Source organism: Scleropages formosus, chromosome 16 (genome assembly GCF_900964775.1).
Source record: "Scleropages formosus chromosome 16, fSclFor1.1, whole genome shotgun sequence".
NCBI classification, from domain to species: Eukaryota; Metazoa; Chordata; class Actinopteri; order Osteoglossiformes; family Osteoglossidae; genus Scleropages; species Scleropages formosus.
The window spans coordinates 16236746-16257674 of NC_041821.1; the positions used below are offsets into that span (position 1 = coordinate 16236746).

The 20929-nt window shown below is 46.8% G+C and overlaps 2 protein-coding genes across 5 annotated transcripts; one reads left to right on the forward strand and one right to left on the reverse strand.

The window, feature by feature from the left end:
• Window positions 1-604: 604 nt before the first annotated feature.
• On the reverse strand, window positions 605-10810 carry LOC108933736 (ectonucleoside triphosphate diphosphohydrolase 7-like). Of its 3 annotated transcripts, none has more exons than XM_018750991.2 (14): window positions 10375-10810; window positions 8646-8833; window positions 8083-8189; window positions 7772-7954; window positions 7257-7462; window positions 6072-6222; window positions 5719-5822; window positions 5549-5608; window positions 4768-4919; window positions 4452-4618; window positions 3778-4099; window positions 3599-3684; window positions 2886-3047; window positions 605-2341 (listed from the first exon to the last, which is right to left on the reverse strand). In XM_018750991.2, exons 3-14 carry the CDS (start codon window positions 8088-8090, stop codon window positions 2122-2124), a joined length of 1821 nt encoding a protein of 606 aa, XP_018606507.2. In that variant the 5' UTR covers window positions 8091-8189; window positions 8646-8833; window positions 10375-10810; the 3' UTR covers window positions 605-2121. The 3 variants fall into 3 exon arrangements, with proteins under 3 accessions (XP_018606507.2, XP_018606509.2, XP_018606508.2); XM_018750993.2 differs by having other exon boundaries at window positions 8646-8899; XM_018750992.2 differs by lacking the exon at window positions 10375-10810 and having other exon boundaries at window positions 8646-9117.
• Window positions 10811-11054: 244 nt separating this feature from the next.
• Window positions 11055-20432, forward strand: LOC108933529 (mitoferrin-2-like). Of its 2 annotated transcripts, none has more exons than XM_018750665.2 (4): window positions 11055-11492; window positions 13673-13901; window positions 15557-15613; window positions 17345-20432. In XM_018750665.2, exons 1-4 carry the CDS (start codon window positions 11346-11348, stop codon window positions 17878-17880), a joined length of 969 nt encoding a protein of 322 aa, XP_018606181.2. In that variant the 5' UTR covers window positions 11055-11345; the 3' UTR covers window positions 17881-20432. The 2 variants fall into 2 exon arrangements, with proteins under 2 accessions (XP_018606181.2, XP_018606180.2); XM_018750664.2 differs by having other exon boundaries at window positions 11055-11470.
• The last annotated feature ends 497 nt before the right edge of the window (window positions 20433-20929 follow it).

The following is a 20929-nucleotide window of genomic DNA, read 5'->3' on the forward strand; positions in this document are numbered from 1 at the left end:
GAGCAGTAGAACTCAGCCTTGAGATGCCTAGGCGAGAGCATAACACTGAGCCAAGCGACACACTTGAGCAGCAGTGCCGATAGAGCGCAACCTGTCATTCCGCAGCACTTGGTGTTCTTACCGCAGTCCCTGAGCGGGACTTGTACCATATCCGTCTTCTGTAATTCAGAAACTAGGTACCTATGCTCCTGCTTTGGTCCGCCAGAACTCATTAACACATGTATGTTATACCCACCTTTTCTCTGTAACAAAAAAGGCAGAAAAAAAAAAAAAAACTACAAAAAGTGCCGTACAAATAGAAACCTAATTTGTTTTGTGAGCGTACTGTATACCTGTATAATGTATATTTTACTATTTATAAGCAGCTGTTGTATTAAAGTATTTTTTTTAAATGCCTCGCTCTTTGTTTTTTCAATTGTATGTAATCAGCTGGCAAGGTTCGAATCCTAACATTTACCACAGTACATACCCTGCTATACATTATGTATGTATGTATGTACACACACACACACACACACACACACACACACACACACACACACACACACACACACACACACACACACACACACACACACACACACACACACGTAAAGCCTTGCATAGCCGATAGCAGTGGTGGTTGACAGTCCTCGGCCATGGATTTGAATGTAGTTCAGTCTGTGGGCGTTTTTGGATAGACTCTGGAAAACCATGACCCTCCACTGGACAAGCGGTTGCTGATATTAGATGGAAATACAGGTAAAACTAAAGTGAAATGATCTTCAACTGAAGTTTATTCAAAAGTTGCCCTGATCATGTAGAGATGCAAAGCTTTCAGTGGGAGTAATCAGCTGACTTGACTAGAACGTTTCTGGAATGCAAAGTACTATACTTGTCTTTATCTTCCACTGATAGGAAATATTAAGCCATTTTAAGAAAAGAACAACTTTTAATAAAACTTTGATCCCCACAATTCAATGCAGTTGCAGAAATCATGTAGACTGTACAATTTCCAACTTCATTCATGTTCCCTAAACTCCCATCACTGATCAAATCATATTTAAACTCCAGAAGCTGGAGCAGCAAGGGTTGGGTTGGGGGGGGAGAACAGTACCAGCAGAAGGAGTCTTACATTAAGACTTTGGGGGGGGCACAACAGTCCCTTAACACTACTCATTCCATAATGAGTATTAAACAGCTCCACAGCAACACTGATAAACTTAAGGAATGTCACACTTTCACAGCTCAATTTCCCCACAGAGCCCAGCATAAGAAAGGGCCTCCAGGAGCCAGTGGTGGGTGCTAATCAGCCAGCACACAGGAGGACCACTTTCATGGTGCTAATAACCATCTCCACGGTAACAGGTATGGGCTAGTGTAAATCAACCTGACTGACAGGAGCAGGGTCCACTTGCCTGCCTTCAACAGCTGTTTCAACCCAATCTTACGCACATGTGGCTTCTTATCTGTGTCACACTGCGCAACTTTAAGTGCTAAAATTTTTATTGGTACTGTTAAATTAGGCATGATCACAACACAAATATACACAAAAAAATACTGGACTCCATATGGCTCATCTTTACAGAAGTGTGAGAATGTTGGACAAACTATAACTACATAAACTCACACTGACATGTTCCTGTATTGACAGGGACAGAGTTCACACTGACCATCAGCTGAGCAATTCTTGGGGGGGGGGGGGGTAATGTCTTCAGCAGCTTCCAATCACATGGCCATGGAGTCTGTGCAAGCTGCAGACTGTGCTTCTGCATTTACAGCAATCACAGCAGCAGGGTGTCTTCTCGAGGACACCCTGCAGTCAAGACATTGCAACACAGCACAGTGAGGACAATTCTGAGTGGAGGAAAGCCAGAAAAGTAAAATACAAACAAGGTCTCCCTGAGTTCTGATGAATTAAAAGGAATGTCACTTTCCCTACCCCATCGCATTGGGTCTCAGTGTCCATGACCCCCTGAGGGTATGAAAATGTGTACTGGCAAGTTCTTGAACACCAAGGTTCTCTTAGATGGCACCTTTCCACCAAACAAGTCCTTCTAACGAGGAAAACGCGATGCTGGCTATTAGCAAAATAATCCTCTGCCTCACGCACCGCCCCCCGCTTTACAGCTGTGCAGGGTGTCAGACGCCCACGAGCGCCTCCCCCTCCTCAGCCCACAACAGGTCTAGGGCCTCAGCCTGGCGCTGCTCCCTCTGGTGGATGCGCTGCAGGCGCAAGATGTACAACAGGATGGCTAGCAAGACCACCAGGATGCAGGCGAAGAACAGGTAGTGGTTGTAGACGAAGGCGATTCGCGGCCAGCTGGGATGGGCAGGTCGCAGTGCCTCTTGCTGGAGGTCCCTGTGGGATGGGGTGACAGGGACGCTGTGTTAGCACAGAGATGGTAAGGAAGCATTCTAGCTTTATTAGGCAATTACTAATGCACAGTGATCTCAACTTACCACCACTAAAAGGCGTAAAAATGTTAACATGGTTTCCTCAGCAGCTGTTAGAGTTGTCAGAGCTTTTGATTTATGACAGACAGCCAGTTTCAAATTCCTGCTCCTGCTTTAGTCCTCTGGACCCATGCATTTATCACGATTTCTAAGTAGTTTAGTGTAGAAACAAAGTAAGTCACCTTGGATAAGGGAGGCATACAAGTAATAATGATAAAAATAATAATGCTACCTAAACTTTTCTGCATCGCTTTACTTTTTATAAGAAAAAAAAAAATCCAACTGCTGAAATGGGAAAAAAAAATCTCAGCAAAAAACTCAGGAAGTCATGGGGTATAAAAATTTGTGTTAAATAAACTTCAGTTGGATGAGAAGCACGAGAGTGTTGTATAAACACACGAAGATTGAGACTGAACTTCCGTCTCCCTCTGTGTTGACTGTAAACACACCTGAGTGGGAGGAAGCGCGTCTTGAAGAGCATGGCCCCCAGTGTCCACTGCACCTCTTTATCATACACCAGCTGTGCAGTCTTCAGGCTGCCATAGTCCTCGGGGAACCGGAAGCCAGAGTGCAGAACCTCGTACATCCAGGCTGACTTGAAGCACTGGTATCTGAGTTGGTGAGAAGGTGAAAGTGTGGTTAATAGGAGCAGCAGGTGGGTGCAGTGGTTCCAGTGAAAGACCCGCTCCTGCTGTGGTACCATTGACCAAGGTACTAACCCTGAACCGAAACAGTGAAAATAACCCTGCTAGATAAAGCAGTAAACCATTGTCAGTAGCTTAGTGAACAAACCTAACATTGAAAGTTGCCTTGGAAAAGTGTCACGAATGACTATTATGAATGTATATTCAACTGAACAGTTTCAATCTGAACTGTTCAAGTTAATAACTCCCAGTTCCCTTTTCGTGTGTATAAAAAAAGATGACTCCTGGCACTAACTTGACAGCCATTCTTTAATGCAGATGCATTTGTTTTCAAGGCATGAAGTTCCTCAAACTGTTCTTGACTACAGATGTGTGCTCAGAACTGAGAGCAAAATCCTGGTAAATGAATTACAAAAAGGATTTAATTAGGATTAAGTACTAAATTAGGACTTTATATATTTCATATTTTATCATTACCTTTTAATATATATTTTGTTGAGTATCAAAAAAGGACATACTTTAATCTGGAGATGTCCGCTTGCATGGAGAAGAGTTTACTATCCAGTCGCTGTTTTAACGTTGACCACTTGGTGGCGCAATAATCCTGCAGTAGAGGAAAAAACGGGCAGTTCAAACAGAAGAGAAACAGGGGACATGGTGTTCTGTACATGTTCTTTGTGTTTGAAGAGCTCATTACTGTGGCAGCCTTGGCAAAGTGGGTGCTGCTGTACTGGCCACTGATGCGCAGCACGTCCTCGGTGCAGTAGTAGAACTCAGAGAAGCCGTAGAACTCGCTGTTGTGGTAGTCGATGGGTGCCTGGTATGCCCCCTTTAGTGATGTTGTGTTGTTGGGGGTGCCAAGCAGGGGTTTCACTGCCTCCTGGCACCGATGCCAGTCACCCTGCCCCCGCAGGAAGACCTCCTGCCTGTTGCGTTTGATGGTATCAGAGAGGCCGGCAGGCAGGCAAGCGTCCAAGTAAGGGGCGGATGGAGTCATGCCTGTCTGGTCCCCCATCACCCTGAGGAACACACTGTCAGATCAGCTCATGCCTTCACCCAGAGCATCGTGCAATGCAGAATAAACTTATCGTTAAAAAGGGTCCTCTCTGTGACCGCTTGTTGCTGAGACCAGTTCATGCAATGGGTCCAACTCCCTGTAGAGCACCATCAGTACCATACATTGTATGATCAGTGAGCATGTACCTTACTGAACTATATAGCACACTCTTATTGTGTATTAAAGCTAATACCCTCACTCCCAACTATTCCGGCAAAAAAATGGCGTATACATTTACACCAAGAGTACAACTGTGGCCTACTTACAGGATGTTTCCAAAGACATGGACTCAAGTAGGTAAATGAGTGACGTACCCATTCCTCGCCAGTGTGCTGTTGACTACATCATCCTCGTACCGCTGCCGTGCCATGTTGCCTCCAAAGCCCAGGAAGGTTGTGACGTAGACCCGATACACGTGCTGCGTGTGGTCCCTGTCGCAGCCCAGGTTGAACTCTGCCAATAGGCTCTTGGCTGCCTCTTCCTAGGATGTCAATCGCACCCACTTACGGTCAGACTTCTATGGGTTACTCCCACACCATCCACAGGAGGCGCAACAGCCAGCCTCATGCTGCCCTTGCTACAGCTTAGCTTCCGTTTTAAATAGTTTAAGTAGGACAGATTTGATTTTACCTGTTCAGGTGAGCTGAAAGCAATGGCGCTGGGCACTTCATAGGCTATCTGCAGCGAGGCTCCTCCCATGTCAATGATGCCTACTGTACGCCTGCGGCTGATTGACTCCTGGTTTTGAACACCAGTGGTAACTTCGACAACAGCATCTTCGTCTGGAAGCAACATGCTACCTTTCATTATAGCTCCTGACAGTGCACTGCACTTGCATTTATTTCAAATGCCCAATAAATGGTAGCTTTCAATTTCAAATAGTCATTAAAAACTTCTAGTAATGTCAATTTTCAGCAAGTTAACCATTCATAATATCAAACAACACCAAAAGCTAATATAACCACAACTTTTTTTTTTTTTTTTTTTAAACACACAAATCCGATCTTCAACTTTGAGCTCAAACCCCTCTCTCTCCACTGGCTTCCTGTAGCTGCCTGTGTCATGTTCAACACTCTTTGTGCCCTATAAATGGTCTCTACAGTATCTGCTATGATTACGTATGTATTTGCTATTTTAGTGTCCTTTCCACAGACAGCGATTTGAGAATGCAAACCAATAATATGACGGTATCAACCCATGCTTTGACAATCCGGTGTCTAAAACTTCAACAGCCTGTTGTTGATTACCTTCTGTTTACTGTGAGCTGTGTGTCACTTTTAGAAAAAAGTATCTGCTACATGAATAAATATGAGTGTAAGTCAGTTGATCTATTCCATTACAAATGACATAATATGCATGCAGTGGGTGTTTGGGCTGGGAAAAAGAGTTGTTCCTGTGGCTCACTACTCACCCTCATCTGCATGGTCGAAGCGGCCAAGGACAAAGTTAATGCCAATCCATGCATAAACTCCTGGGGAGAGAAACATAGCAAGCCTTTGACAATGTGTTCCACGGAAACATACAACACATGCAGCAGGATCACACCCACGGCCGTTTGACAGCGACGTCAACGAATCTCACCTTCTTGTTTCCCAGAGATCACTTCGGCCTGGGAGCTCGAGAACAAGAAGTCGAACTCCAAAGGAACATCTCTCGTCAGATCCTCCAAGATTGCTGTCTGCTGACTGGTACAGCAGCATGAGCATCAGAATTCATACATCATACAGCAAAGGAAATGCATTATGTGTACCACTGAGCCTAAAGACAAGCACTGGACCCACCACAACATAGTCAGGAAAAAGACGGCAAAAACAGTTATTCAGTTTTATACTGCTACCCTTCCATGATAGCGAGAAAACTAGATTGCCAAACTCTGCAACCACAGGCAGAAAAAACAGGGTGACAGTCAGCAAAAGCGAAAATTAAAGGCCCACCTTTCTGGCAGCAGCCTCATGCCAGCCGTGCAGAGGATGTACAAGGGCGTCTCCTTGTGCTTCTCCCTGGGGATGTGGGCGGCAGCATGGCTCAACAGAGGCTGCAGGTACTCACTGGCTTTCTCAGGGGTCAGGGCTAATGTGGAGATGCCTACAACACCACCGCACACAAGTTACACACAAAAACTCATTAGGCCACTTCTATAATGGTAACTACACAAATAACTATTCATTAGCAAGAACTAATTGTCCACTGCAGGTTGATGGTGGTCTGAAGCTTATCATGGAAGTACAAGGCACGATGCAAGGGTACACCCTGAACAGAACACACCAGTCCATCACAGGGCAGCCACTCACATTCCACGGGTAATTCAGAGTCACAAATGGACCTGAAACACATTTCTTTGGACTGTAGGAAGAAGTTAACACAGACAAAGGCAGAACATTAAAAACTCCACAAACACTGAGTTAGGAGCTGTGTGTGAGACACCAGCGCTACCCTCTGCACCACTCAACAACAGCAGAACGACAAAATAAAGAGAAAATAAACGACATGCAGTAAAAGCAGAAAGAGGACAGAAAAAAGGAGCAGACAAAGAGACAATGTAAAGAGGATTCTGAACTTGTGGGCCTAAAGCCTAAATTTAAATGTGCCCGGACTAACTGTGACATACACTTGGCTTTGAATGAAACTTCCTCCATGTTTAAAGATCACACAGAAATTCTGTATGTCTAGTGAAATAAGTGAACATTTTGTAGCTCTGGAATGCATTCACTTTTTGCCCAATTAAAGGTAATTAAGATGTAACATGTTCAGAAATGAATTTTGCATGTTATGCAACGGAGGTCTGTAAATGCAATTAAAATGTGGAGCGATGGAAAAAAAAATAACCTTGAGATTTTGAGCACCTGCAAGCTTCCTTCTGTCTTGAGTTCATGGAAAATAGTTTTAAACTAGTGGAAACATTTGCCCAGCACTGATTACATTTGAAATATAAAACCTAAGTGAAGGTTGCGTCATCTGGGTGGACCTGGGTTGTACTAGGTTGTGACATCTGGATGCAAAGTACTTTTTTCCCAGGAACACTGTGCATCTTGTGCTGCCCAGAGATAAATATAAGATAATAGTGGTTTTATTACTCCAGAACCTGGGTGACAGCTGCAACGTCCAAAACCCCACCTTACCTGGTTTGATCTTCTTGACCACGGGGGCACGATCGTGGTCCCGCATCTGCCGAATATCCAGCAGTGAGTGGGGGTTCCCGTTATGAGGTGGCCAATAGTACACAAAAACTCGTGATCCACTGCTTCCACAGTCCACCACAATGCCATAGTTCAGCTCGGGGTTCTTCACGTCAGTTGCCTCCATGTTCTCCATCATTGGAAGGTACCTGAGGAGAGACAGAGAGATGCTCTCATTAAAGGCCAGCAGATGCTATAATGGTTAGAACCCCTGCTTTGCAAGTCCTAGTTTGAATCGATCCTGCATGTAGTATTCTGAATCAAGATACTTGTCCAAAGTCACAGTCCCAGTGAATATGATCAAGTTGAATAAATGAGTGAATACTAAGCCACTTCGTGATTTAAAGTGAACACTGTATGCCACCTATGGGAAAAGTATTGCATAATAATGAGAACGACACCGGCAGATTTTTATTTTTGATATTATGTTTACGAACACTATCCGAGACCGAGCTCACTTGTTCAGATTTCCTGCCCGCCGAGTCGGGTGCCAGCGGTCCGTCTGGTACAGGGCCAGCAGCAGCAGCATGCAGCAGGCAATGAAGAGCAGGTAGAAAATGCGCTGGCGTGGCACGCAGCCCAGCGAACCCAGCGGCACACTGAAGTGCCAGGATGCGGGCAGCAGGCAAGAGAAACTGATTCTGCAAATGGGAGGAGAGACAGCGGGAGGGTCTCTTAGCCGCCTGAACATGACGTATTGCCGTCTTCTGGATCCTCAGTGCACGGTCAGCACATCACACTAGAGGCGGAAGGTCACTGCTGCTCTCACCTTGCCATGTGTTCAGTAGGGATGCAGCGGCTGTCACCTCATGGTCACACAACACATAGTTACAGCTGTTCTCTTCCCACGGCTGATGGGGCAGGAGAAATGGAACCCTGTGAGGAAACTCGGCAGTAAATGAACACGAACGTACACACACACGTCATCATCTTATAAACACTCCAAAGGTCCCAGCACACCCCCAGTTTCATCCGTCACACTTGACTCTCTAAGAGGAACGGAGAGAAACTGACAGGGTAAATCTGTGGAGAGCAACCCCACTCCAACCTCCAACCCCATTTCCGGTTCCATAACCCGCTATACATACACCACATTAACACATTACATAATCAGAAACCATATGGAAGGTGAACTGAAAACAACAATAATATCTACACTGCTCATTTAAAAGGTATATAACATATATATATTGTTATTTGCGGCCATGATCGTGCTGCTAGCTCGCGACAGCTGAGCTATAGAATTAAATCAAATCATGTCCGCTTGAATAATAGCTGTACATCGTTCTTAGACTGACACCCGGTTCAGCATGAATTAATTAAATAACTTACGATAATTAAAGATGATTTACTGGTGCCTGGTCGATTCCCCGCCGCGAGCATCAACACCAGCTCCTCTTCCCGTCACCGCGTACCGTCTCTACAGGTGGCTCGAGCACAGCAGGTCACGTGTGCGCTTGCGTGTAACATGACGTCAGTTCCTGAATACGGCGCCACATCACCAGGGAGACACAGGGCGGCTGTCGCAAAACAACCGCATGTCATAGGACGTGGAGTTCGTACCGTACCTCATCTGGGCTACGAAGCTGGAATTTACAGCACGGGAAAGTCACTTATCACATCTTCTATTTGGAATCTCAGCCCACATTATGTTTTCTCTGAGATAGGTGGCCTTCGGTACAATACGCACAGAGTTAATAGAGATATAGGCCTATAATGATGATGACCTGAACAAGGCTTCAAGGCACCGTATCCAGATGTTACAACCAATACCAGAGGGAATAACACACACACACACACACACACACACACACACACACACACGCTTTCAGAACCGCTTGTCCCATACGGGGTCACGGGGAACCGGAGCCTACCCGGAGGGAATAACAAATATAAGTAAATGAAAAAATAACAAATACACAGAATAAATTAAAAAAAACACCACCCATCACAAATATGGTAAAATGTCAATAGAAGCATACTTTTCGTAGTTTTAGGACTTTTAGGAATTGGAATGTTGTTTGAATTTTCTTATTTAATACATATGTAATATTTGGCTAATAAGAAAATTCTGCTAATTATATATGTTACCTATTTTCATCTCTGTCATATTTGAAAAGTCCATGCTTAAAACTAAAGGAGAAATCAAACGAAAAATCAACTTTCCACTCTGCATTACAAACCAGCAGGTCGGACCAGAATTTATGCAGCATTGCAATTGCTGCTTTTTTTGTCAATACACACACACACACACACTTTCTGAACCGCTTATCCCATACGGGGTCGCGGGGAACCGGAGCCTAACCCGAAAACTCAGGGCGTAAGGCTGGAGGGAGAGGGGACACACCCAGGACGGGACGCCAGTCCGTCGCAAGGCACCCCAAGCGGGACTCGAACCCCAGACCCACTGGAGAGCAGGACCTGGTCCAACCCACTGCGCCACTGCGCCACCGCGCCTCCTCCTTTTCTGCCAATAAAGTTCTTTAAAAAAAAAAAAAAAAAAAAACCACTGTTTCTTTATTTGCATGTTTTGTATTTTTAACTCGTTAATCCTCGATTCGAGAATGTGAAAAGTCAAAAGTGACATCTGGTGGCCAACATATGTAATTACAAAAACAACGACCAGTGTAACACATACTGTACGTACACTGCTAAGTGTGTAGAAGGCGGGAAAAATATTTAAATGATTCTACCTACAAGTGACCTGTAAACGGCACTCCATAAAAGTGAAACGCTGAGATGATACAAATAGATATCATGTATTTTGGAATTACACTAGAATATAAGGGCGTCTGTTTTTAACTCAACACTATTTTTCTCTGAAATTCACTGTGTACCGGATTCATTCGTTGAAAAATATTTTATATTATTGGTTAAATACACGGAAGGCAACTTAAACCCAGGTCAGTTGTTTTATTATTCTTGTTCCTGTAACAGTGAGTAACTGACGAAAATGTGCCATTCCCATTGTAAGCCGGTTTAGCTAAAAATGAATAAACACAGATGCAAATGACTGACTGTAAACATACCAAGAGTACAGGTAAAAAGAAATGCAACTTACTGTGGACTATGGACAGTAGACTAGTAGCTAGCTCCAGGACTGTCTGAATTGAGGGCAACGGAGTCTAAAACTAAAGAAGCGTCGGCATTCCAAAGGAAACAGTTTTGCCTCGCGCTTGTCCTGCCTTGTGAACGGAAAGAACAGCGTGACCTTTTCGTCCTTCGCCAGGCTGCACGTGCTTCCTTCGCCTCGAGCCGAACCGCGCGCGACCTTGCCGGGGGAGCCGCCTGCATGGATGCGGAACCGGCCCGCAAGCAGGGAGCGCCTGACCAGAACCAAGAAAATTCACGTTCTTTTCGATCATAAAATAAACTAGCATCATTAAATTTATCTAGGATCATCTTCAAGTTTGGATAAGTAGACAAAACTGACACAGGCAAAAAGTGAATCCAACGCAGTTAAATTGAGTTCTAGATAAATCCGTAAATCAAATCATTTGCCCTGCCCCTTTAAGTAATATTTGAAGACATGGCGGTACCGGCTAGCCTATGATCGACATTTGTGACAATTTCCGGCTTTCCTCTGCGTCACTTTTCTTTCCCTCTGACCAATCAGATGTGTTGAAACGCCATGTGGGCGGTGCCTTGGCGCTGTCGTGTTCCTCCCACCAAGTTGGAATTCCTGCCTCCCGGAACCGCAGGAGGTGGGACACGAGGCAGTGAGGGGGGGGGGGGGGGGGGGTCACAGATGGTGATAAAATTATACAGTAAAAGGTTAAAATCACTAAAAAGCTAACGCGCGCGGCAAGTTTTAGGAACGTGCACTCTGTATGGAAGCGGAAGGTTTTGTGAGGGGACCTCGGATGTCAGCGGACGCTCCCGGGGGGGACGGCCGAGTCGCCGGGTCCCCAGGCGAGGCGGAGGTGCGCTGTCTCGGTAAAGTGATCCGTGCCGTTCCGGGCCGCTTGGTGGGGACCTTCTCAGCCAGGATAGGTGTGGAAAAGGATCTTCTGGCCGTGCAGGCTCCCTGCTATGGTTTCGAAGCGGATCATTATGAGGCTCTGCCCCAGGGAGCCTCCCCAAGGACGCACATGCTGGCTGGAGCCGCGGCCGGTATCATGGAACACTGCCTCATGTACCCGGTGGACTGCGTCAAGGTATCGGCGCGGAGTGTGTGCGGTGAGAAAGGAAAGTGGGACTGTGGGGCTGTGTACAGGTCAGGAGTGTGTTAGTTAGAAGCCCAAGAGAGAACAAGGTTTTAAGAGCACGAAATCCCGCCAACACTAGCGCTACGGCGCAGGCAGGGTGGCTCGAGCGGGTGCACGCGACACATCATGGCTGCAGGGCTCGTGTTATGCTGATTACATGATTATTGGGAAAGGGGAGCAGCAGGTAAACCGATCCCATCTGCGTGCGCGAGAAACAGACGAGTCAGTCTGATAGAGGCTCGAGTGTCCGTCCGACAGAGTAACCAGTCACAGTCAGTGCCAGTGCGGCGAGCTGCCGGCGCCGCCCGCGGACAGTGAGTGAGGGTCACAGGGTGGGACGCCGGGTCGTTCTAACATTACTACACAGTACAAAATGCCGTTACGAGTACCGTGTTTCTGAAAGTCAGTTTTCCTATCTTCGAAGAGGCACCTATTTCCTTTTTTTTTCTTCAAAGTTTGAAAGAGCATGACTTGTTGAAAGTGACGTCGTCGACTGTGCCCCGGCTTGCGCGCCACTCATCTGCGCGTGCGCGCTTTCCCTTGTTCCTGGAGACCACGCCCCCTTCTTGCAGTTTCGTGGCCACCTGATGGGCCACGGTATATCTTAGAACCCGGTAGGGGGGACAAGATGAATCCCACGTGCAGTATTCAACAGATTTCAATTACCTTATTTAGCAGAAGCTTTTCTCCCAAAGTGAAGGGGTGCGGCGGTGCGGTGGGTTGGGCCTCAGTCCTGCTCTCCGGTGGGTCTGGGGTTTGAGTCCCGCTTGGGGTGCCTTGCGACAGACTGGCGTCCTGTCCTGGGTGTGTCCCCTCTCCCTCCAGCCTTATGCCCTGTGTTGTCGGGTTAGGCTTCAGCTCCCCGCGACCCTGAATGGGACAAGCGGTTCAGACAATATATGTGTGTGTGTGTTTTCTCCAAAGTGACTTCCAATGAATGAACTCTATGTAGTGTTACCAGCCCACACACTTTATTAACCAAGGTGACCTTCACTGCTAGTACTGTACACTACTTACAATGGGTCACTCATCCAATACTATGGGGAAGCTGAACAGCATGTCTTTGGACTGTGGGAGGAAACCCAACACAGACACCACAGAGACTGAGCGGGGATCAAACCTACATCCTCTCACACCACCCAGGCTCTGTGAGACGGCAGCGCTACTCACTATGCCACCCATTTAAAAGATGTTAAGATACTTTCACGTGATGCAATAAGTATTACAATTTTTAGCAAAGTATTGTTTTTCACAAGGTCTTCTGTTTGCATAAATAAAGTTTCTAATCCAGATATTTTTTTTTTATTTCAACAAAGCAATTTACACTCTTAGGTTTGAACACTAGCTGCAGTGATTTAGTCATTTATACAAGTGTGTAATTTTTATACCTATCAGGTCAGGGGTATTACAAGATTATGAGTTGAACCTCTGACTGGAAATGCAAGAGCCTTAACCTCTATACCACTTGCAGGCAACCCTGTGCAGGTTTTAATTTCCTGCTGGACGAACAGTGAAAGATCTCATTCTCACATTATGATTATATGACTCTATACAGTGGCTGCATGTAACAATGTATCAATATATGTATGTGTGATTAATTAAATGTACGAATGTGTTCTCCGGGGATTGCCAGTGCTGCCTACTTAGTATCTCATGACTCACTGTGTTGCTCGTATAGGGACACAAAGGGCCATTGGCAGTGATGTAAACTCCAGCAGTGTGACACCAGGGTGGTTTGGAAAGGGTCCAATTAGTAATATTTCTCTCCTGTGCCTGACGTCTCTTCCTCAGGCCCGAGGCCGGGGAAAACCGTCTCGGTGTGTGTGTTTCCGTCCTGGAAAGCCAGGTTACATGCCATCAGTCACTGGTGTCGTCTTCTATTACGCATTAGTATTTAATTGATGCCCTGTCTATTATATTCACATTTGGGTTGAGATTCTGTTTTTAAATGAATCGAGCATGCAGGGAAAGTGTCCTGTTTTAAAATTCGGCAGTCATTGGGGGGGCTTTCCGTACGGAATCGGTGGAACGTTTAGGTGCATGCTGCTCCCAGCGCTCGTGCGACACTTTACCCCCTTGACGGTTTTGTTTCTCTTAATCTCTGCTGCCTTCATCCTCTGCAACCTGGGCCCTGCGTCCCTGCCGGGGCAGACGCGAATGCAGTCCCTGCAGCCGGAGCCGGCCGCTCGCTACCGCAGCGTGATGGGGGCACTGTGGCACATCGTAAGGACGGAGGGCATCCTGAGGCCCGTGCGGGGGCTCAACATCACGGCGACGGGGGCAGGCCCCGCCCATGCCCTCTATTTTGCCTGCTACGAGAAACTGAAGACGACGCTGGGTGACGCCATCCACCCAGGGGCGAACAGCCACTTGGCGAACGGTACTGTGACCCACCTTCCAGACCTTTCTGTCCTTGACTCCTCAGCTTCTCCTCTGCTGCAGGCAGAAGTCACAAGCGTGCGCAAACACCTCTCGTAAACACATTCGCTTGCAGTCCCACGCCTGCTTTGGATGTACGTCTGAACCAGGAAATGGATCGTTTCCATAGAAACTCGATACTGGGAAGCCTGAGCAGTGACAAAGTTTTGTGTTACACCGAAGCACCAAAACCGCCATGTGAAAAGTATCGGTTCTTTCAACAGTGGGCGCTTGTAAGTGGATCTAATGTCTTTTGACAAAAATGGCTTTCCGTGGTTATTGAACTAAAGACACTTTTTCAAGTCCCGTACTCTTTTGGGTACCAGGCCATTCTTTTGTTAAGTATCCTCATAAAAGCATTTCCTGCAGCTCCATGTGAATCTGATTAGACAAAGGAGGAAAAAAAAAACAAGTCCAGCAACTTAGAATTCTTGGTGGGTTTGGCCATCAGAGGTGGATTGAATGTTACAAGCTCATTAACATAAAAGAAGTCTTATTGTCTCCCACCTGGATGTGGGTTCTAACCTTAACCAGTCAACTGATTTTTGGTGTTCAGGTGGTAGTTGCTGCTATAAAAGTGTTTTTTGGAACCCAAAGTGCTGTGCTTCACAGTTTTGCTGGTGAGTAGCGGCACTGTGCCTTGAGTTGTTTCCAAGTGCCAACGTTTTCCAGAGATGAGTTCCAGCTCATTGCGTAACACTGATTTGCATGAGTGAATGATGAGCCTCAACATTTACCCTAGAACTGTTGGTTCAGTCACCTTCAATCAAAGTAGGTGATGTAATATTGTTCCAGAGGAATGTGACACTGGACTAACACTTTTCTTCTAGGTTAATTACATTTTAAAGGTGAAGTGTAAATTCTTTTTCATTATTATACTCACAACCTTTGATCCCTCTCCTATAGGCAATATTATTGCATGTGGAATGAGGAAGGAGCTTCCTTGCCAGTATCTCACACGGAACAGGTTTCCAGAAGTGCTGCGAAATTCAATAGTCTTGCTGACATTTTAGCTGCCATGCACTTCCTTTTCGCTTGCTTTTTCTTTCCTCTCTTATTTCCACCTTTTCACACCTTGCATTCAGGTTATGCTTGGAAAGTGTACAGTACCAGGGCTCATCACCTGTCAGCGAGCACAACTGCTTGATTTTCCCCACATGGAGCGCTTTTTTTTTTTTTGGTACAGTATTTGGTTCTTTTTCCTGTCCTTCCCCACTTTTGTCCACAGTGAACTTCTGATTTTACCATTGAGATGTTGCTGTGTTTGTTGTGATTCAGGTGGGATGGCAGGTTAGTAGATTAGAGCAGATGCTGATAGAGGAGTGCTCTGTAGCAGTGGAGAGGTCAGGCCTCCAGCAGTCATCTATATATATATATGTGTGTGTGTGCGTGCACGCGCACATGAACACACAAGTGTCAGTCAAGCAGTGTGCACAAAGTATTCAAAGTTAAAACATTATTACAGTGCTTTTTTTTTTTTTAAACAGACACTGTGTTTCCATTTCTAAATTTGCAGTGTGTTTACTTGTGATTCAGCTTTTGCACGATTGCCCCCTTGCAGTTTGCAGGTCTAGCTGCACTCGCCCCCACGCTTACCTCTGAGAACTTGTCTTGCAGGAGCTGCTGGATGCGTGGCCACGTTGCTTCACGATGCTGCCATGAACCCGGCTGAAGGTACGAGCCCTTCCCGTGTCTTGATTCTGTGGGTGATATGCGGTGAAGGTTGAGCCACGTGCCCCGTGTGCCTGTTGGATCAGTAATCTGCTACTCTGGGCAGTCTGCTGGGGACTGTTTCAGCAAATCCCTTCCTTGATTCCAAACGTGTTTACTGAAGATTGTTTTGCACCAGATCAGGGGTGCGGTGGCGCAGTGGGTTGGACCACGGTCCTGCTCTCCGGTGGGTCTGGGGTTCGAGTCCCGCTTGGGGTGCCTTGCGACGGATTGGCGTCCCGTCCTGGGTGTGTCCCCTCCCCCTCCGGCCTTACGCCCTGTGTTGCCGGGTAGGCTCCGGCTCCCCGTGACCCCATATGGGACAAGCGGTTCTGAAAATGTGTGTGTGTGTGTGTGTGTGTGTGTGTGTGTGTGTTTTGCACCAGCTCACAGAGTAAATCCACAATGAAACCCTGTTATTCTGTGCTGGAAACGCAGAATAATAGGGTTTTGTCGTGGATTTACTCTGTGAGGCTGAACTAACAGCCTCGTTTGTAATTCGTTTTGTTCATAACTGCAGTCACTTAGCGTTAAAATAAAGGGTCTATGGTAGTCTGTTTATTCACTTTCTATGACTTCAGTTTTGGCTTCGAGTAACGTTAATATTAAATCGGAAGTGACTGAAGAAAGGTTGTTTCCACAGTCACCTGTTCAATGTCAATTTCTGAATGATCTGTCCCGCAAGCCTGTGCAGAGTTCCTCATCCTGTTATTGAATGCCAGAAAGGAGTTGTAAACACTGGGGAAGTGAGTTAAATTAAGGCGGTCCCAAACTCCTCTTCAGTTTGGCTGCTCTTTACTGCTGTCCATCAGCTTAGTGGGTAAAGACAAGTTACATTTTGTCAGCAGAGAAATTTTTGAAGATTAAGAAAATTTAAATTAAAAAATGAACCGGAAAATTGTACCTCCAATTTGTAATATGGGGAACAAGTGTGCTGACAGTACTGTAGCATGTCAGTGATTCTTTATAAATGAAATCCATCCTCATTGTTGGTGTTTGGAGGCTTCAGTGCCAATTAGTCATTGAGCCCAAGTCGTTGCACGTGCGTGCGCGTGTGTGTCGTGACCTTGTATGAGCATGTGCCCATCTGTGGGCCTACTCATTGGTGCCTTTGGTCTGACTGACTCTTTTGATGTGGCGCGATGACCGCGGTCCAGGTGCGAGACCCTTAGGGGGAGTGTTTTGGGTGTTTCTGCACACCCGTCTCCTGTGATGGATGAGGCCTCGGAGACAAGCCTGTCCACCTGTTCCAGAGAATAGCCAGGAGGCAGGAGATGAAAAGGAGGGGGCTCTCGAGCTGCATAACTGGGGTCCCCCTCGGGAGAGAGGGGCCAGCAGCTGGTTCGGTTTTCCGGGACACGAAGGCATCCGACTCAGACGGGCTTTGAACCTTGGGCAACGGTTGATGGCTCTGAACTCCGCTGTGGGCCTCGAATGGCTGCAGTTCTGCGTACAGCGGATCTCATCTGTCTTCATGACAAATCCCAGGGTGCTCTGCTCTTAACTGGATCTGGGAGCGCTGTCCCTTCTGGCACTTTCCTTTTGACATGTCCTACTTGCCACCTGGCATTGTGACTGCTGTTTTGACTGTATTTGATGGTCAGACTGTTAACTCTCATCCTCTTTCCTCCTCTCCCCTTGCCGTCACGTCTCTTGGACTGCGTTGACTTTCGTTCTGCCGGGGCACCTGAGCAGTAGTGAAGCAGCGGATGCAGATGTTCAACTCCCCACACCGTGGTATTGTGGACTGTGTCTCGGCGGTGTGGCGAATGGAGGGCATCGGTGCGTTCTACCGCAGCTACACCACCCAACTGACCATGAACGTGCCCTTCCAGGCACTCCACTTCGTGGTGTACGAGTATCTGCAGGAGCTGCTCAACCCCCACAGACAGTACAGCCCCTCATCTCACATGGTGTCGGGGGCTCTGGCAGGGGCGCTGGCCGCCGCCGCCACGACCCCGCTGGACGTTTGCAAGACACTCCTCAACACGCAGGAGTCTCTGGCGCTTCGGTCACTTGACTCTAGCAGGCGCATCTCGGGCCTGGCCCACGCCGTATGCACCGTGTACGGGCTGGGTGGCCTTCCTGCCTTCTTAAGAGGAGCACGGGCGCGCGTCGTCTACCACGTGCCTTCCACGGCCATCAGCTGGTCCGTCTACGAGTTCTTCAAGTACATCCTCACACGGCACCAACACCAGAAGTGGACGTGGGAAGGGGACATGGAGAAATAGGCCGCATCCCGCTAAGCTGCCATCGTGCGTGTGTCAGAGCAGCAGGACTGAGCATGTCTGGCCGATTGCAACCAAATATCCTCCCATTGTACCTCAAAGCCAGCACAATTAATATAAATAGTGTTCGTTGTGTGGTCCAGCAAAGGCTACCAGAGTATTGGCTCTAAAGGGTCATGAGCCTGAGTGCCGTGAACCTCGTCTCCGAATGCCCGTGTTGTACTGAATGCCCATTGCCGAGTTTCCTGTTTGTCAGCAGGGGGCACTGCTGTTTCTCCCACGTCTGAGGAGGTCCTAAAACCAACGAGTGACATCGGTAAGACAGAGTGCCTCATTTTAAGCAGGAGGTCTTGAGCACTTAGTGTGGCTGTAGCGCGGAGAAATGTGTTAGACGCTGCCATTCTCACATACTTGTAGCGTGTCCGCATGTCTTATAGCCACATACCTTCTTTTGGGATTCAGATCTGTTGGTGCCCTTTAAGAAATGTTCCAGCTAAACCTGTGCGTGCGGTGGCCGGGCCGTTCCAGGGCACGATGACGTGTATGTTTTCCAGCTGGTCGCTAAATGGCCTTGGCAGCGTCTCGATGGCAGCGTCTGACTGCTGATCCTTCCAGACAGGCACCATCTGCATCCCCGTGCCGATGCAGTTGCAGCACTCGTCCCGGTGCAAGGCCAGGCCGGGCGCTGCTGGCGAAGGAGCAGTTGTCACGCCCGGCCCCGTGCTCTTAGCACGGATTACCATGTGGGTCTACGTGTCGAGTGGCCAGCATGCCTGCTGAGGAGGTTGGCGCATCCAAGGCAAATGTAAATAATCGCCTTTGAGTTTCTTACTTGCCTCACAGACCTGTTTCCACAAATCCACCCAGGTGGCAGTTCTGTAAGCTTGGCCATTCAAACAGCTGAATACTGCAACAGCGCCTCCTCCAGGCTGTAAGCTTCAACGGCTATCAGTTTAGTTGGTCGTCCTGGTCTCCGTAGTGATCGCAAAGATGCGATATGTGAGAAACTCTACTGCTTTTGTGTTCCCAAAGACCAGAGTAAGGGATCCGTGCGTCTAAAACTGATGTTTGGGTTGGGAAGGTGCTGTTTGTAAGAGAAGGGCATTGGTTGTGGTTCTAAATGCTGGTGGGGATCACGTGTCTGTCCGTAAACCTTAAATGGAGCATACCTTCAGACTAACATCTGTATACAGCTAAAGTGAAGATTGGGGCTGCTGCTTTGTGTTGGAGATCGGAGCCTATCGATGCAAACTGTACATGGATGGCATTGTTTTTATACTTTCTCCTCGTCTGATATGTCACATTTGCCAGCTACCAATAAAAAGAGTCAAGGTGCTATTTGTCTGAACTGGCACAAACACGAGACATGTTTCACTATTTTGTGTTGTACTCAGGAGCTGAACGGGTTAATTTATATTTACAGAATTGGGCTGTTCCTGTGGTCTAGAGTGGGTGTTCAGGGCATTGACTCTTCCAACTACTCTTGGTATTTACTGTGAAGTCTGTATCAGTGCTTCCCATATAGTATTTATACTGAATTTACTGAAGTTTTCAGTAAACTTCTTTAAAACGGGAAAGAGAAAAAAACAGTACACAACCCTAGTAAATAATATTTAAGAGTTTATAAATAACAGGTTAACATCTAACTAGAGGTTAGATTGTACAGCTTGTAATGTGTGACTTTTTGCCTGAATAAAGTGTCCTTAATTCCAAAGTGCAGTGGGAGCAGAGGACCCTCGGGCAGGTCATCGGTGCTAGAGTTGCACATCTTCTCCCACGATGTTAATCGAGAGCACTAGACCATGTTAGGAGCAGAGGAGTCAGTGCTAACATGTTGACCTCTGACCGCCCCCACTGTAGCTGTCTGGTTTTGGTCCCTGGGGTTTACACTTCCAGCCGTCTTTATGGCGCCCCTTCCTAAGCTCCTCTTCCTGATGCCTTCTGCCACCCTTACTGACCACCTCGCAGCCTCTGTTGTTTCCTCATGCTACATAAAGAATATGAATTTTAGAATAAACGCCTCCAAGCAAATGGTCTACATGTGGGGAATCAAGTCCTGCAGCCCTATACGGTGCAGTTCCATTAATTTTCCCCCACGTGTGTCTTTGTTTTGGGACACTCCCCCACCTGATAGCTCCTGCCTAAATGCTCCTAGTTAGGGTGGAGCTGTTAAGGGTAACTATGGCAACAGGATAATTACAGAAGTGAGAAGTACTAGATGCGGGAAAGGGTGTGTGCCAGTGCTTCCGATTCAATGGCGTGAGCATGGAATATGAGGGAAGTTGGGGATGTTTCCCAAACGATGGGACATCAACCCTATGGTCCTGTGGGTTTCAAGAAGATGCAGCAAACACAATCTAAGGGTGATGAATTGCTTGAGTGTTTTAACAGGTACACCTTCTCTTATATCCTCTTTACCCCCCTCTTATAATATTTTGACAGTAATGGCCATTGCCTTATGAAACTGTTGAATTCCAGCTACTGTAGTATCCCTAAGCAAGATACTTTCCTGAAATTGATACAGTAAAAATTACCCAGCTGTGTAAATAACTGTAAAGGGCTTAATGTTGTAATTTGCTTTAAATGAAAGCATTAGCTAAACGAATAAATGCAAATTATGGGTGTGTGGTATGCATTTCCAGTTTATCCTTTTTGTCATAAATGTTTTACTACGGTAGAAAGTAGTAGTCCCATTGAGGTAGTTTCTCGAGTAACAAGCAGAGCCTTCGAGTTACGCATAAACAGCCTTAACTGCATTACTGCCCAACTTCACATTTAAATGAAAGGACATTTAGTCACCGACGTTGAGTGACAGCATAATGAAGCGATAACATATGCATAAGGTATTATGTATCTTCCCAGAGTAAACCTGAGTCAACAGGGACCAATACCACAGATCATAATAAACCACCAAACATGTCATCGTAGTTCATCCACAGCTGGAACGTCTCTCAATTGCTGATGCTGTTTCCATGGCGACTGTTGGTGGGATTACAGGAAAATTTGGCAAAAACTGCGTTACGGCTCAGTATTCCGCGCTCGCAGATCGAAA